Source organism: Scatophagus argus, chromosome 13 (assembly GCF_020382885.2).
Source record: "Scatophagus argus isolate fScaArg1 chromosome 13, fScaArg1.pri, whole genome shotgun sequence".
Taxonomy (NCBI): Eukaryota; Metazoa; Chordata; class Actinopteri; family Scatophagidae; genus Scatophagus; species Scatophagus argus.
The window spans coordinates 3,821,408-3,835,620 of NC_058505.1; the positions used below are offsets into that span (position 1 = coordinate 3,821,408).

At 43.6% G+C, this 14,213-nt stretch overlaps 1 protein-coding gene across 12 annotated transcripts in view; it reads right to left on the reverse strand.

Annotated features, from left to right (window-relative positions):
* The window catches only part of LOC124068784 (supervillin-like), a 38,113-nt gene extending 25,058 nt beyond the window's left edge, over positions 1-13,055 (reverse strand). For 6 of the 12 annotated variants that reach the window (XM_046407250.1, XM_046407253.1, XM_046407252.1 and 3 more), the window contains exons 1-6: positions 6,211-6,399; positions 4,660-4,723; positions 3,371-3,462; positions 3,211-3,268; positions 2,947-3,095; positions 1,766-2,588 (exon numbers count right to left, since the gene is read on the reverse strand). In XM_046407250.1, coding sequence (XP_046263206.1) covers positions 1,766-2,588; positions 2,947-3,095; positions 3,211-3,268; positions 3,371-3,462; positions 4,660-4,723; positions 6,211-6,271 — 1,247 coding nt within the window. In that variant the 5' untranslated portion in view covers positions 6,272-6,399. Of the gene's footprint in view, positions 1-1,765; positions 2,589-2,946; positions 3,096-3,200; positions 3,269-3,370; positions 3,463-4,659; positions 4,724-6,210; positions 6,400-12,476 lie in introns of those variants that run through there. The other 6 variants (XM_046407254.1, XM_046407249.1, XM_046407258.1 and 3 more) reach the window with 4 other exon arrangements.
* Between the last annotated feature and the right edge of the window lie 1,158 nt (positions 13,056-14,213).

The window sequence follows — 14,213 nt, forward strand, 5'->3', positions numbered from 1 at the left end:
GGCATACATTGTAAATTTATACTGGCTAAAAAGTGATCATAACGACCTCTTTTGAGTCAAGTTAGACATTAAAAACAGATAGACTACAAGAAGTTGGTTTTTCTTTTTTTTTGAAAAACTGTATTGCTTTTCCTGTATTTTTTGCATCTAAGAAAAAACTGTTACTTACCAATAAAGCATTAGTAACACTGTAAAAATGTTAATCTCAGCAAGATAGCTGTGTCTTTATGAATTTTACCTGTCAATAAAGCTCAAAAATTGACCATGGGCCTTTATCCTTTATCCATGGGCTATCAAGCAAGTCAGCTGTGTCACGTATCTGAGCCAAAGTCCACTCCAGAAATATGTGAATACCTAAAACTTGATTGCCAAACCCCTATGGACCACTCAGATGAAATCCAGCACACAACCACATTATTAAAAACAGGTTCTAAAGAGGGGAAATGCATGTCTTAGGGGACAACATTGTCAAAGTCACTGACGGGGTACAGGACTCAGATGTAATTTCATAGGGGTTAACAGTCCAGCATTAGAGGAGGGGGGGCATGTGAGTGCAGCCTAAGCTGACAAGTGCTGAGTCAGTCTGTGATTTACTGACGACTGGGTCAAGGCATCGAGCTGACTAATGTTGTCGCCCCATCAACTCTGGTTCACCAACACCACTCAGCTGTTCACGAATCCCAGGCCACACACGGTCACACTCATTTATCAAGGATTTAGGTGCAGGGGATGAATTTTGGCTAACAATGGTCAGTTTTAAAGAGTTGTGGGGATGTTTTGAGAGGGTGATCCAACTCTGAATATTTGTGACCTGAAGTGGGTCAAGTACCACCGTTTTCTGGAACTCTTGTTATCTTGTGCAATGTGTTTTTGGGTCAAAGTATAAAGTTAACACAGCACTGTTCTTTTGATTTTGGCTTAATAAAGCATAGATGATGTGATGTTTTAAGAGGACAAAAGAAACTATTTTTAACCTGATGAGTCCTAGTTTGATTCCCTGTTTAGATGAAGAGGAGATAAATTCTGATTCTGACTCTGACCAACAGTGTTGGGAAAGTTTACTTAGAAAATGTTAAGTATTACACATTGCAAGTTAATTTCATTTGAAAGTCAATAAGTCACTATATTACGTTAGTGTCCAGTAATGCATTACTGTCTTCAAATAAAAAGCTCATTAGTATGGCTATGGGAATTGTAAAATGGAAGATCATCGTGTCAGGTAATCAAAGCATAGAAAAGTAAGTTTATTGTAGTCAACAACAAATTCAGTAGAGGGCGTTATTGTACAGCCTAAACAAGGTTCTCAGTCAGAAACACAGCTTCTGATTGGTCAGCAGACTCCAGCCACGCCTTACAGGATTGCAGATGGACAACTAACAGTCAGGCTAGCAACAACAATAACTCTTTACAACTTGGATAAATAATCACAGAGGACATAACCGCAATGTGTATTATGTATTATTTTTACTGAGAGTATAAATATGAGAATCTCTTAAATGTACATAGACCCCGCGACCCTGATGGATAAGCGGTATGGAAAATGGATGGATGGATCTTATATGTACATAGGCATGAATACACACCTAAAAACGTGTATTATTGCTTCATTTTAGACTTTTAGGGTATATTAGATTTTTTTACCCTAATTTTCTTTAATTTTGTGTGTGTTATTTTAACATTACCATGTCTTAAGTAAGAGTTATCCTCTGTGTCAGACTCATGTCTTGGACTTTCGTTTGTGTTTTGAATGCTTTTATAAACTCACCCCTGCCTGTTGAGGATGCTCTGGGCCTGCTGCTCTATGAATAAATCCCCAGGTGAGATTCCATAGCGAGTGGAGGGCAGGGAGGCCCGGCGGGCGGTGCGAGGGGAGCTGGGCACTGCTGCGATTCTGTAATGGCTGGTGGAGGCGGGGCTTGGCTCCTGGTGGGCGTCGTCCCGGTGGGGGTGGGGCTGCTGTTGGGGTGGGGTCAGGTGCTCCTCCTGGGTTTTGCTCCGAGAAGTGATTGAGCGCTCCTGCACCCCACCGCGCCGGTAGTTCTCCATGTTCAACACTCTTTCCCGCTCCGAGAATCCTCTTGGTCTTTCCTGAGCAGGGGGAGGGGCTTGGTTTGAGTGGGCGGAGCTGGAAGTGGAAACAGGAACAGGATCTGGGTGAGTCCTCATGTAAACTCTGCCCACTCCTGAGCGATATGGGACCCTGGGCCCCCGTCGTTGTTCCGTCTCTTCCTGCCTGTCTTGCCTGGCACCCGTTTGTCGGTCAGGGACATCTGGGTTACGCCGGGAACGGTAGCGTGGTGTGTAATCGGTGTCTGCCTCCTGATCCAGGAGGATGCCATAACGTTCGGACAGCTGCCGGCGACGCTCGGCTTTGTAGCGGGCGATGCGTTCAGCCTTGGAACTGAGACTGGTCGAGTCCGTGGGCCCAGATGTGGGTGTGGAGGAGGTGGATAACGTAACTGGGTCAACATACACCAAGGCTGGCTCTGGGTGGCCGCTGCCAACACCACTTTTGACCTGAGGCGATCTGTCTGGAGATGACACCTGCTTCTGAGGTGCTTCCAGCTCCTCTCTGCTGTAGCGCCTCACTGTGAGAAACAGTGGAAATAATTCTTAGAAAGATTCCTTGACAATATCATTACTTATTACTTACTTTTCAAGTCTACAAGTTTACAACTGGACAATTAGAGACCGACATTTATAGATCATGTCAGCTACAGTGCATAGCTCAAGGCTATGCATTGTATTAGCGCCTTATTGACCATGCTCGCTGCCTTCCCTCCCACATGACACAAGAATTATTCTAACAAAATATGTCAGAGATATTAAAAGGTCAATCAGTGAACTGACTTCTTGTAAAATGCAAGAAATACTGACAAACACAATTTAGCAACTCTTTTTATATGACTGCCAATACATTTTTGCAGCGCATTGAGCCATGCTTACCCATCACACAAGGCTCACAGGGGTCTGAGGCTCGGGTGTAGCGCGGTGGATCTTCCTCCAGCATTCTGTTGGCTACCAAACCGCCAGGCACCAGCGCTGGTGGAGCTTCATTTTCAATCCCCTCCAGGCGCCGGGCTATCCTCTCCTTCCTGTCAGAGGTAAAAGGCAGACAGTAAAGGTGAGTTAGTTTTTAGTTTAGTTAGTTTTAAGAAAATATTTAGGTGTGATTGTGTGAAAATCCAGAATAGTGAGACCTAAAGATACCTGTTCATTCCCAAATCCTTTGTGACGGCTCCCTCAAAATATTTCTTCAACTCTGAAACTGAATAGTGGAGCAGAAAACAAAAATTCAGAACAAACGTCAAAGATAACAAGATATTTGTCTTATTTTGATTTCTTGTGTGTGTTCAGAACCAATGCACACCCTTAGGGAGGGCAGCCAGAAGTTTGGCATCTGTTTCTGAAACACTCTTGACCAAAGTGGTCTTGTCACCCACGGAGAAATCACTCTGAAAACTGAATGAGAAAACAGAATGACAAGCTTTTATCCAAATGAAGCGTATTATATTTTAAATTCATAATCAACCTAAAATATTGAATAATAACAGTTGATCAGAATTGCTTCCATCTCAAAAATAAATGGTTATTATAGGAGGATGGGCATTTATTAGGATTTACTGAGTAATAAACTGCGCCTAGTTTCCTACTTCAACCAACGGCTCTGCCTCAAACACTTTGTCTTAAAGAGGTGATGGCAGGTAAAGGTGAACCTCAGTTGGAGTCACTTCCAACTGGATCCAGCTTAAGAACTCAGTCATCAAGTCCTGACTCTCCTCCAAGTGGAAACAGACAATCAAGGTCTTCATCTTAATGTTTTTACATGTCACAGCCAACATGTCACACAAGCCAGGATAAATAAAGTCGCCTCTTTTGTGTCCAAAAGCTCCACAAACTGTTTCTTATTTAGGCAGTTTCATTTCAATTTAAAACACTTTAATTCACATTTTCCTTTAATGTACACTATTCATACATCATTTGTGTGCATGTGCAAAGCCCCTGGAATAAAAGCTAAGAGGAGTATCAAACTCGTGTATTTTTTCAAAGGAGCAGATCAGTTAAAATGGCTTGTCATTCAGAGTTTATGTTCAAATGCAGAAAAAAGTTGTGCGTATATTTGTTTGCAGGCGGTCTCCACCACAGCTTAGAGCTCAGAATATGTTTCTGCTTATTAAAAATGATCTTTATTCTTTATATTAGTGAATTTCACTTTACATTTTCTGTCGGGGTGAAGCTAAATTACTTCCTGAGTTGAGATTTTGATGCTGAACAACCAGCAGAAAACTGAAGCAAAAGGGGGCTTTGTTAAAAGTGCAGGTGGTATTATGGCTTTAATGCCATGTGAGCAAAAAGTGTGTTAGGATAAGCTGCTCCAGGCGTCTCCAGCGTTTAATGCTTACTGTGCATGTTAAGATAAAGCAGTCTGCTGGAGTAAACCTACATCTTTACATATCCCCATCCTGGTGAGATGAATGGAAATGCTCTTATACAAAATAAATATATCATTTCTGTAGGTCCACTTTTTACCTTCAAGCAGAAAAACTAAAACTTTGTGACATGCGATTAAATCAACCCCTCTGGTAAACAACAAACAACAAAACAATAAATAATAATATTTTCCTTACCTTGCTATTTGACCAGTGCCTAAAAACTCACCTTAAGGCTTCTGTTGGCAACGAGGTTGAGCTGCAAAGTTTTGTGGGAGCTTTAGATCCAATTCCTAAAAAGAAGGACAGGACTCAGTCAAAGTCAAAGAAATTTACTGTGAACTCCACCTTGGCCACATTCCTGGCAGACAATTTTCTAACCTGAGCAGCGTAATGGTGTGTCCACACAAAAAGCGAAGTGACATTTCGTCTTGCATCACTCACGCGAGTTTGGCCACGGGATCATTTAAATATATCCGAATAAAAATCCAATGGCGATAACATGATGATACATGATAAGTGGTTTATGTGAGGTCACTTTCCTTCTCCCAGAACTCACGCTAGCAACGCGCCGATCGGTTTTGAATATGAGTCACTTCTCAAGAAAAGTTACCCAGAAAGTTTACATCCAGTTCCCAGTTGATAGCTGACCCTCTCGTTCTCACGTCACACCGACTGCAGCCTGTTGTAAAACTCCATCCCAGCATAGGAGACAGATCGTGTTACTGCTCCAGAAGACTCCAGAACACGTCGGGCTTATTTTGGCCTCCAAAGACTGCGTGGCAATACAGCCGGGAACATTTGGCAGGACAGAAAGTGAAGGAAGTGAATTGTGTGGTGGTAGAAGCAGAGCCCTAACTCTCATTTGAACATCAAGTTCAAGAGTTCTCAGTGTTGTGTGACTCAAAGGTGACTTGTTTTAATGTAAAGCATGACACGAGTCCGAAACAGGCTTAAGCAAGACCAGAAATCTGGATGACTACCGAGCCATGAAGGCAATTCTCAACTTTGGCGCTTTTATTTTCATAAGCTAAATGCATAAATTTAATGACATTGAACATTCAGGATCTCGGGAGCCCGTGGGAGTCTTGTGTAGGTGTACATGCATCTGTCTGGAAAGCCCCTTGCACAGAAGTCAGTCTGGCTTTCTTTGGAAACGCCTGCAGGTTGTCAACAAAACAAGCAGCACAAGGCTCAAGGCTGGCAGTGCCAAAGAGCAGCTTAGGCTGCTGACGGTCCCAAAGGGAGCGAGCTGAGGAGGGGGGTTTTCTAAAAATATTCAGAGGTGCAAAATAGAGTCCCTGAGTGAACTGGTCTTTCACTTGCACACAATCTGTTTGTAAAGGTTGCTGGTTGAGACATAAACAGCATCCATCTCAGCAGGCAGTGGCAGACTGCACTGACAAGAACATGCGAGACAAGCAGATAGCACATAGCAGCACACACCTGTTGAACGACTCCATTCAATCGAAGCAGCCTATGACTGTGCTGACAGATAAGCCTTCTGTATGTATTCATTAGACAGGGACGAGTAACTCTTGTTTCACATGATCCAACCAGACAAAGAGGAGTAAAACAACAAATCAACCAGGAAACTACACCACCTCTGAGCCTCTCCTGCCAAGCCGAACAGCCAGCAGCTCTGTCTCAGCATGGAGCTAAATTGCCTTAGCCAAGTCCCCTCGAACAGTCTATAGAGTTAAGGGTATTCAAGTGGGTTACGCAGTCATCCTAAGTCATCCTATAGCCATACCAAACCCTCCCCTCTCACAGGCCTTACCTTGGCCACAGGACTGCACATGGTTCACATGGTAGCTAGAGATCCACGGGTTTCGAAACATGTTTAGGGAGAAGAACAGAAGGATGCCCAGCTGCTATGACGCCCCTCCGGGCACAGCGGTGGAAACCAGGGCCGCTACCAGCAAGGAGACAGGCAGGGATGGACGACCACACACACACACACACACACACACAGGGACGACAGAGCACACAGCAGAGCGACTGCACCAGCTACACAGCAAGCTACAGCCAACACAGACTAGCTGTCATACTGTGTGTGTGTGTGTGTGTGTGTGTGTGTGTGTGTGTGTGTGTGTGTGTGTGTGTGCATGCGTGCGCACACGCGAGGGAGCTGAGAGAGACAGCACAGCAGGGTGCTAAAGCAGCTCAGAGGCCTAATCAGATTACAGGCAGAAATTAGCCTTGATGATAAAAACTCTGGAACAGGATTGGTGGGAGCCAGCAGGGCTGCAGGGGGTGGTATGGGGTCCAGGCCTCCTGGAAGTCAGAAGCTATCCTGGACACACGCACACATCAGGCATGCTCCAGCCATGATCACGCTTCCACAAACTAAAGCTAGAAATTAGAATTAAGATTGATATCATTATGACATCAGTGTGACATCTTTTTATCCTTTCTAATGCAGCAGGAATCCACGAGTTATAAAATTCAGCGTAGTGCTGGAAACACATTATGGTTGCAATATTCTTACTTTATTAAGATGTCACGTGCAATTGTAGTAGAACAGTTTTCATAGTTTCTGGCCATATGCTAACACACACACACACACATTGACACAAGCCTTAACTCTGCGTCACGAGTTGCTGTGATTTCAGGACTACAGACACAATCACACACACACTGGGTGCAGACGCCGTTTCCTCTAAGAGGTGACAAACTCCCACTTGTGTTTGTCATCGCATTTGGTTGTGTGAGGCAAGCCAGACAAGGAGGCGGGACAGGTTACAACGCACATGTGTGTGTGTGTGTGTGTGTACGTCCAGTCACATGACTAATCATCATATCTCAAACTGAGTTTCCACCTCTGCTCACTTCCACAACCTGACCCTTCAAATGAAATAAATGAATAAACAAACAAAATAAAGATGCAGCCCACTGCTCCTGTGTGTGTTTCACTGCATGTAATTTACTGGGTGTTGCATGTGTGTGTTCAACTAAGGATGGGTCAAATGCAGAAGACGAATTCAGTGTGTGTATGTAAAAATATATATACTGCCAATAAAGCTGATTCTTCTTCTTCCATATGACGTGCAGGTACCTGTTGGCTTAAAATCATATTTTGTTCCATATGTAGCTCTTATCACACAGTAGGATAAGCAACAGGGAGTTAGCACCAGTTATTGTTCAGAAGAAGGCGAGCCAGTGAAGTAAATATAACAAAAAATTTACTTCTCTTTGACTCAGGATCACAGTGCCCTTACCAAAAATAAAACAATGCCTGTCAGACTGATTAGCTTCTTTGGTTCAGCTAAATTGAATCGTAACATGATGTCTTGCAGAAGCTGGAAGACACCGACAGAGAGCAAGTGAACGCAACACAAAAATGATCTTCATCTTGACGTGACACCCGTTCACCAAAGCTGGAAAAACCTAGTGTGCCTGACACATGGAAGTAAAAGCATTCATTTTCACTCTTCTTTCTCCCAGAAAAATACCCCATCATTGAAAAACTTCAGTGCAATACCACTGAATGATGTATTATTACTGTAAGATCTGACAGCATGTCGCACCAGACCTCCTGGAAATGGAAATAAACCTGTGCTAGTTGAGTCTTTTCCTCTTGCCATGCACCTTTGGACTCTGTGTCTGTGTTAGTCCTGCTCACTTGCACACTCACTCGCCTCATCTTTTTCTCACCCTTTCACACACAACCCCACCACCACCCACCACCTTCTCCGGCCTGCCTCCGCTCCCTGTAGACGCCCCTAATAAGGCAACATGTGTTGTGAGTGGCTGCCTGGGGGAAGAGGTCACACTGTCAGCCAGCCGGCCGTGTTTACCAGGGGACCGTGTCCACGCCTGCTCTCCGCTCTGCCTTGTTTTCTTTCCCACTCCTTTGCTCTTACATTCCCCAGATTTGTCATCCTCACCATCCGTCTCACTGTCCCCTCTGGTACCTCCTACTCATTCCTATCAACTCCTTTTCCGTCCTCCCTTTCTCACTTTCCTTGTTACTTTTGTCTTAGTTTTTTGTTTCTGAATTTGCTTCTTCATCCGTCTCTGTCAGCTCTCCGTCTGCGCCTCCTTCCGACTCCCAGCCTGTGCAACACCAAACACGATACGTCCTCCGTCACTCACTCTGTGCCTCAACGGCTGCACATGTTTAACAACTTCAGAAGACACATCACTCACAAAGCTTTTCTGAGAAGCAAACCCCACCGGGTTACAACCCAACACGTAAATCCTTCTAAGAAACCAAACTGAGGTGGACCGTGGGTGAGCGGGTCAGTGACAACATGGGAACTTGTGTCAGACATCATGACTCATGTTTAACATCTGGGCTTACACAGGAAGCTTCCTCATCTTCAGGTTGGATGTTCTAAAGAAAATCCTTGTGTCTCACTTGTATAACCTGCAGCCTGTTCGTTACAGTTTTCACGGTTATCGCCCAGCGACCCAATCACCGGAAGTAATGTTGGCATTGTACGTTTCTGCATGTTTCTTTATTTTTTCCAAAATCGACTTGACTCAGGCTACAAAAAGATTATGTTTTGGCTTAAAATACCTGGTTTCATCACCACAAACATGTCTGGAAAAGTCCTGAAGTCCCAACACGTTTTTAACATCTCGCTGCTTGTCCTCCGTCTCACCACCACATCCTGTCATCCTCTAGATGAGGAACTCAGCTCTTCTACATGTAATGTGAAATACGTCCCTTCAGAAGTGACATGTATGTAACATATGTGTGGTTTGCAGAAACATGCAATGCCAGCATTTTATTCTGGTGAATGGGCTGCACTCATCACCTCAGCTGTTAGGTTTGTCTCTCTGTCAAATGACGATTTGTTTTCTCATCTTGACGTGTTACCAGCTACAAAAAACAAAACAAACAAACAAAACCCAAAACCGTCCGCATCAACAGGACAACTTGCTCTAATTTTAACTGCACTTTAACAAATGTGAAACTCAATAAAACTCAACACCCAGGACATCATGTAAACACCACGAGGTGAAACCCAACAAAACCACATGTGACGCAACATCACAAGCACCTCTTTGCTAGTCAGACTTTAAGCTGTGAAGTTCAGCAGCACGTCGGTCATACAGGCCAACCACACTGACAGGATTTTAACTAGAGCTGCAACTGACAGCTGTTTTTATTATTGATGAATTTTGCTGATTATTCTCACAATTAATCGACAAATTGTTTAGTCTGTAGAAGGTCAAAAAACTGAGAAATGGTCACAACTTCCCAGAGTCCAAAGTGACGTCTTCAGGTGGCCTCCTTTGTCCAACCAAACTTCCCAAACCCAAGGAAGTTTTTAATATACAATCATAAATGACAAAAAAGACTGCAAGTCCTTACATGTTAAGAAGCTGCTACTAACAAATATTTGACATAATTTCCTATCAATCAACAAATCAGTTATTCTACTAATTGCTCTAATTTTAACTCAACCGCCAACCGTCATGCAATGACCATCCTCAGTTACTGAAACACATTCTTAGATATTACTTCTAACTACTTGTGTTTTAACAATAACTGATGACTTCCTGTAGATCCAGGAGGAAATCGTTATGTCAGTGAAGTAATTAGAAATCAGAGACATCTTTGCATTTCTGGCAGCAGCAGACGCTGTGCTGCAACCAAGCCTGCCTTTATTAGGAGAAATGTTCCGTGTTTAGATAAGCTTGTACAAATGCACTAATGTGCACTGAGGCACTGACACACATGCACTACTACAAACACTTGCACACACATGCAGGAGGCGTTCGAGATCCAAACTCTCTCTCACACACAAACAAATACTCGGGTCGACTGAGAGCCTGAGGCAGCAGAGCAGAGCCCTCATCCTTCCTCCTTCCTCATACACCAACTCTGGCTGCTCACTCTTTAGATCCAGATCTGCGTTCCTCTCTGCTGCCTTGCATCAACTCCTGCCCAACACAAAATGTGCTCTGCTCTGTTCTGCTCTTATATGGATATCAATGAGCACAAAGAGACAGACAGTGCTGAGGAGGGACACTAATGAAGTTCTGCAACTGATAAACAGGGTAGGAAAAGGAAGGAGAGACAGAAAGAGGAGGAAGAGGAGGATTTCATGCCAGCAATGGTTACTTGGGGATTTGGCTGTTTTTTCCTAAAGTTACAAAGTCCAGGAACATCTTCACGTTATGTAACATGATGAGGAAACTTAATGTGAACTCATGCGCAGACAAAAGAGTCACACAAATCATGCAGAAATCGATTCATCATTAGCCTTTCACGGCACGTGATTCACAGTGAACATCCTGGAATACAGAGCCCATTTATGAGCATGCATGCAGTGGCCATCATCACTGATTCATGTCACGTGTAACCCAAACAGCAGCCATGCGCTCAGAAAGAGTTCAGGATGTTAGCAGGCCAGCAGGAGCCCGTGAACAGCTCTGCACCTCTGACACACAGTGCTGACAGTAAGAGCAGAGGGTGCTGAGCACAAGCTACAAATGAAATGGTGCATGAGACCACATTCAACAGGTCACAATGTTAATGTTGCTGTTCTGACTAACTAAATTCTTTCTCTAAATTCTTTCATTTCATTTGCTTTCATCCTGCAAACACCACCAACAACATAATAACTTTCACCTCTGCCTAGAATAAAAAGAGAGGTTTTTGGTTTGATGTTCAACGAAGAAGCGCCAGTGTAACCAGAGGCAACAAATCATACATGCATTTGTTCATACATATGTTAACCTACTTTAGGAAAGAATGGAGGCCTTCAGTGACTTAGTGCGTGCATCATACAAACATGTTTGGAGATGTGCACAAATTTGTTTTTTTATGCAGATGAACACTATCCAGCAGCATAAGGTCAAGCATGAGGTTGGCCAGTACACCTGTCTATTCATTTTGATGGGTGCAGCAGGTGCAGAGCACCAAGCAGGCAACTGGGATGACATGCACTCACTATAAAAACAAAACTGTTGAGAAATGGCGCCCAGCCAGTGCTGGAACAACACACCAACCAGCCCGACGTGTAGCCCATAGATCAGCTGCACACACACACACACACACACACACACACACACACACACCACCACCACCACCACGACGCAGCCATAATCTGGAGCTTGGAATGCTAACACCCATGTGGTCACTTGAGACACCACTCCAGGACTGCAGAGTTATGGCACCAAAGTTTGCTCCTTCTTCTGGGTCATTTGGCAAAAAATAAATAAATTTAAAAATAAAAATAACAAAGATTGACAATGAATGACTTTCCCAAAGTTGAAGACACTTTAGGAGGTGATATGGTTGTCACGGTGCAAGAATTTTCAGCTTTGACGCAATAAAAGCATAAAAAAGAATACTCAATACCTCTTTGGATACGACGGCAAAAAAGATCGACAAGTTCTAAGCACATAAAAACGTGCTGATTGTCTTCATTGACAGCCTGCACACAACGGCGGTGCAGAAAAATTCACTGGGCACAAACCATAATATACTAATGTTAACATCCAGACAGCCTTGGCTTGTAACTTTTATTTCTTTATAGCTTCTGTGTTTCCTATACTATCAAATGCAGATATCATATATCATATTTTCTGAACACGTGGTATCATATATGTATTTGTACTTCCATACTTTGGACAACCCTACTGGGTCTAATTCTTAAACTGACTGCCAAACCTTGAAATCCACCAGGCGCTCTGACTGACACAGTAGAAAGAGCTGCTGTCCTCTGTCTTTCTGCCCTGTCTGTTTGTCCCGGGTTCTGCAGTAACGTGATACTTTGTGGCATGATGCTCTTTGCAAAACAACTTGTTATCACAGATTTATATCCTATAAAATGAGTTAAAATTGTGTCCAATTTTACTCTCACACCTGAATTTATACACAAAAAAAACACAAGCTGACACAAAGCAAATGTTACCACCTCAGTTCTTGTTTACCACATCAGGTGTGAGGAAAGTTCTGTTTGAATTTGAATGGTTTCATTACTTTGTCTGATGCCATATATATATATATATATATATATATATATATATATATATATGGCAATAAATAATATATATAACTAGGAAAGGGAAAACAATACTTACTGTGCTTTGGCTCCAACAACGAGAGAAAGGGAGAAATGCATCACAGGTGAAGTCTATTTATCCCGAGAAAAGGTCTCACTGGTTCCTTATTCACAGCAAACCGGATGCTAAGGAGGCAAGAGGCACAGGTGTGTGCAGGTAAACCCAATCAGACGATCCAAAGTCAGCCACCATGAAGCAGATCCAACCTAAACAGCCGACAAATATAACCAGGTGCTTTCCCACTAGCTCTGCTGCGCCGAGCCAAATAAATCAGTCCAGGAACAGTCGAGTAAAGAAGGAGAGAAGAAGAAGAGAGAGGGAGACAGAATGAGAGGGAGTGGGGGTTGCAGGAGAGGGGTGAAGGAGTGAGAGACAGGGGTGATGCTGAGAAAAATACACAAAAGGGGATCTAAAATAGACTGATGCTCCTACAGTAACGGGATATTCAAACTATTCCGAAAGCCAAAGCTGTGGTTCTTCAATCTCCATTCTTGTACCGCAGGTTTGGGGACCCTGGTCTGATAGGTTAAACTAACAGTGAGAGGCGACACAACACTGCTTCCATGGGGTTTGTGGGGAGTGCGGGCCAAAATCGGCATGGTAACCTCATCCCACAGCAACCATGTATGGGCTGAAGAGAGCGGCCTCGACAGAGGGGCATCTGCCATAAATAGCCAGGAAGCGTCGGACTCCCAGCATGAGGTGGGGAGGAGGGGTCGAATCAGCTGTTAAATTACAATGCAGCAGCACAGTCTGATCCAGACTCTGCAGGGGCTCCTGTACTGTTAGAGCAAAGAGCTGAACTGAAGTATCCAACAGCAGGATGCACTTAAAAACATAAACTAAAGGGGAAGAGTTGAGCCTTAACCTGCAGCATCTCAACTCACAGTTTAATGACTTATCATCATGATCCTTGCCAAAGTCCTCACTACAGGACAGCAGTGAGAACAGGATCTCCTCTGCTGTGATCTTCACGCTGGGTTGCTCACCAAAATAAAACACGTGCATGGCTCAGTGTAAATATTTATGAAAAGTTAGGCAACTGTTGTTCATCTCCAAAAATGGAGATGTGAGCAGAGCAGGCAAACAAAGCAAAGTTTGAAAATGTTTAAAATGTGTTCTATAAAAAGACAGAACATGAAGTGCAGATGTCAACAAAATCCTTCTCAAAAATAACCAAAATATCATTTATTTTATTTGACTTTAAGTGTGAACTCCAGTTTTCACCTGGCTGTGAGTGTGATGTGGATGGGGAAAAGGTAACTCAACCTGCTAACACTGATGTATGTGTAAATGAACTAAAATAAACAGTCAAAGGCGGTTTCAGGGGTTTGGGGTTATTTGTGTTGACTTATTATAGTTTGGCTCCATCTTGTGGACACGTGAAGTCCATAGCAGCACATGCAGTTTGTTGTGTCTCTCTTTCTCTCTTTATTCAGCAGGTGTAAATGCAAAAGTAGCTTAAACTCCCTTCAGTTTAATCTTTTTCCTCTGCTTTTTGGTGTGTATGTGGAGTGTGGAGGGTCGCTGTGCCATGAATGGAGTTACTCAATCCCCAAGCAACAGAGGCAAGCATGCTTGACAGGTGTCCAGTAATGTGCAGAGAAGTATTTTATTTACTGTGCTCTGGCTCAGAGCCCGAGACAGCTGGAATGGAGGGACAGCTGGAGATTTAAGGGAGTACGTGGGACTGTTTCGCTTCGGGGACATTGCGTGAGACAGGGTTAGTGCAGGCGCCATGGCAACTGCAGTTAG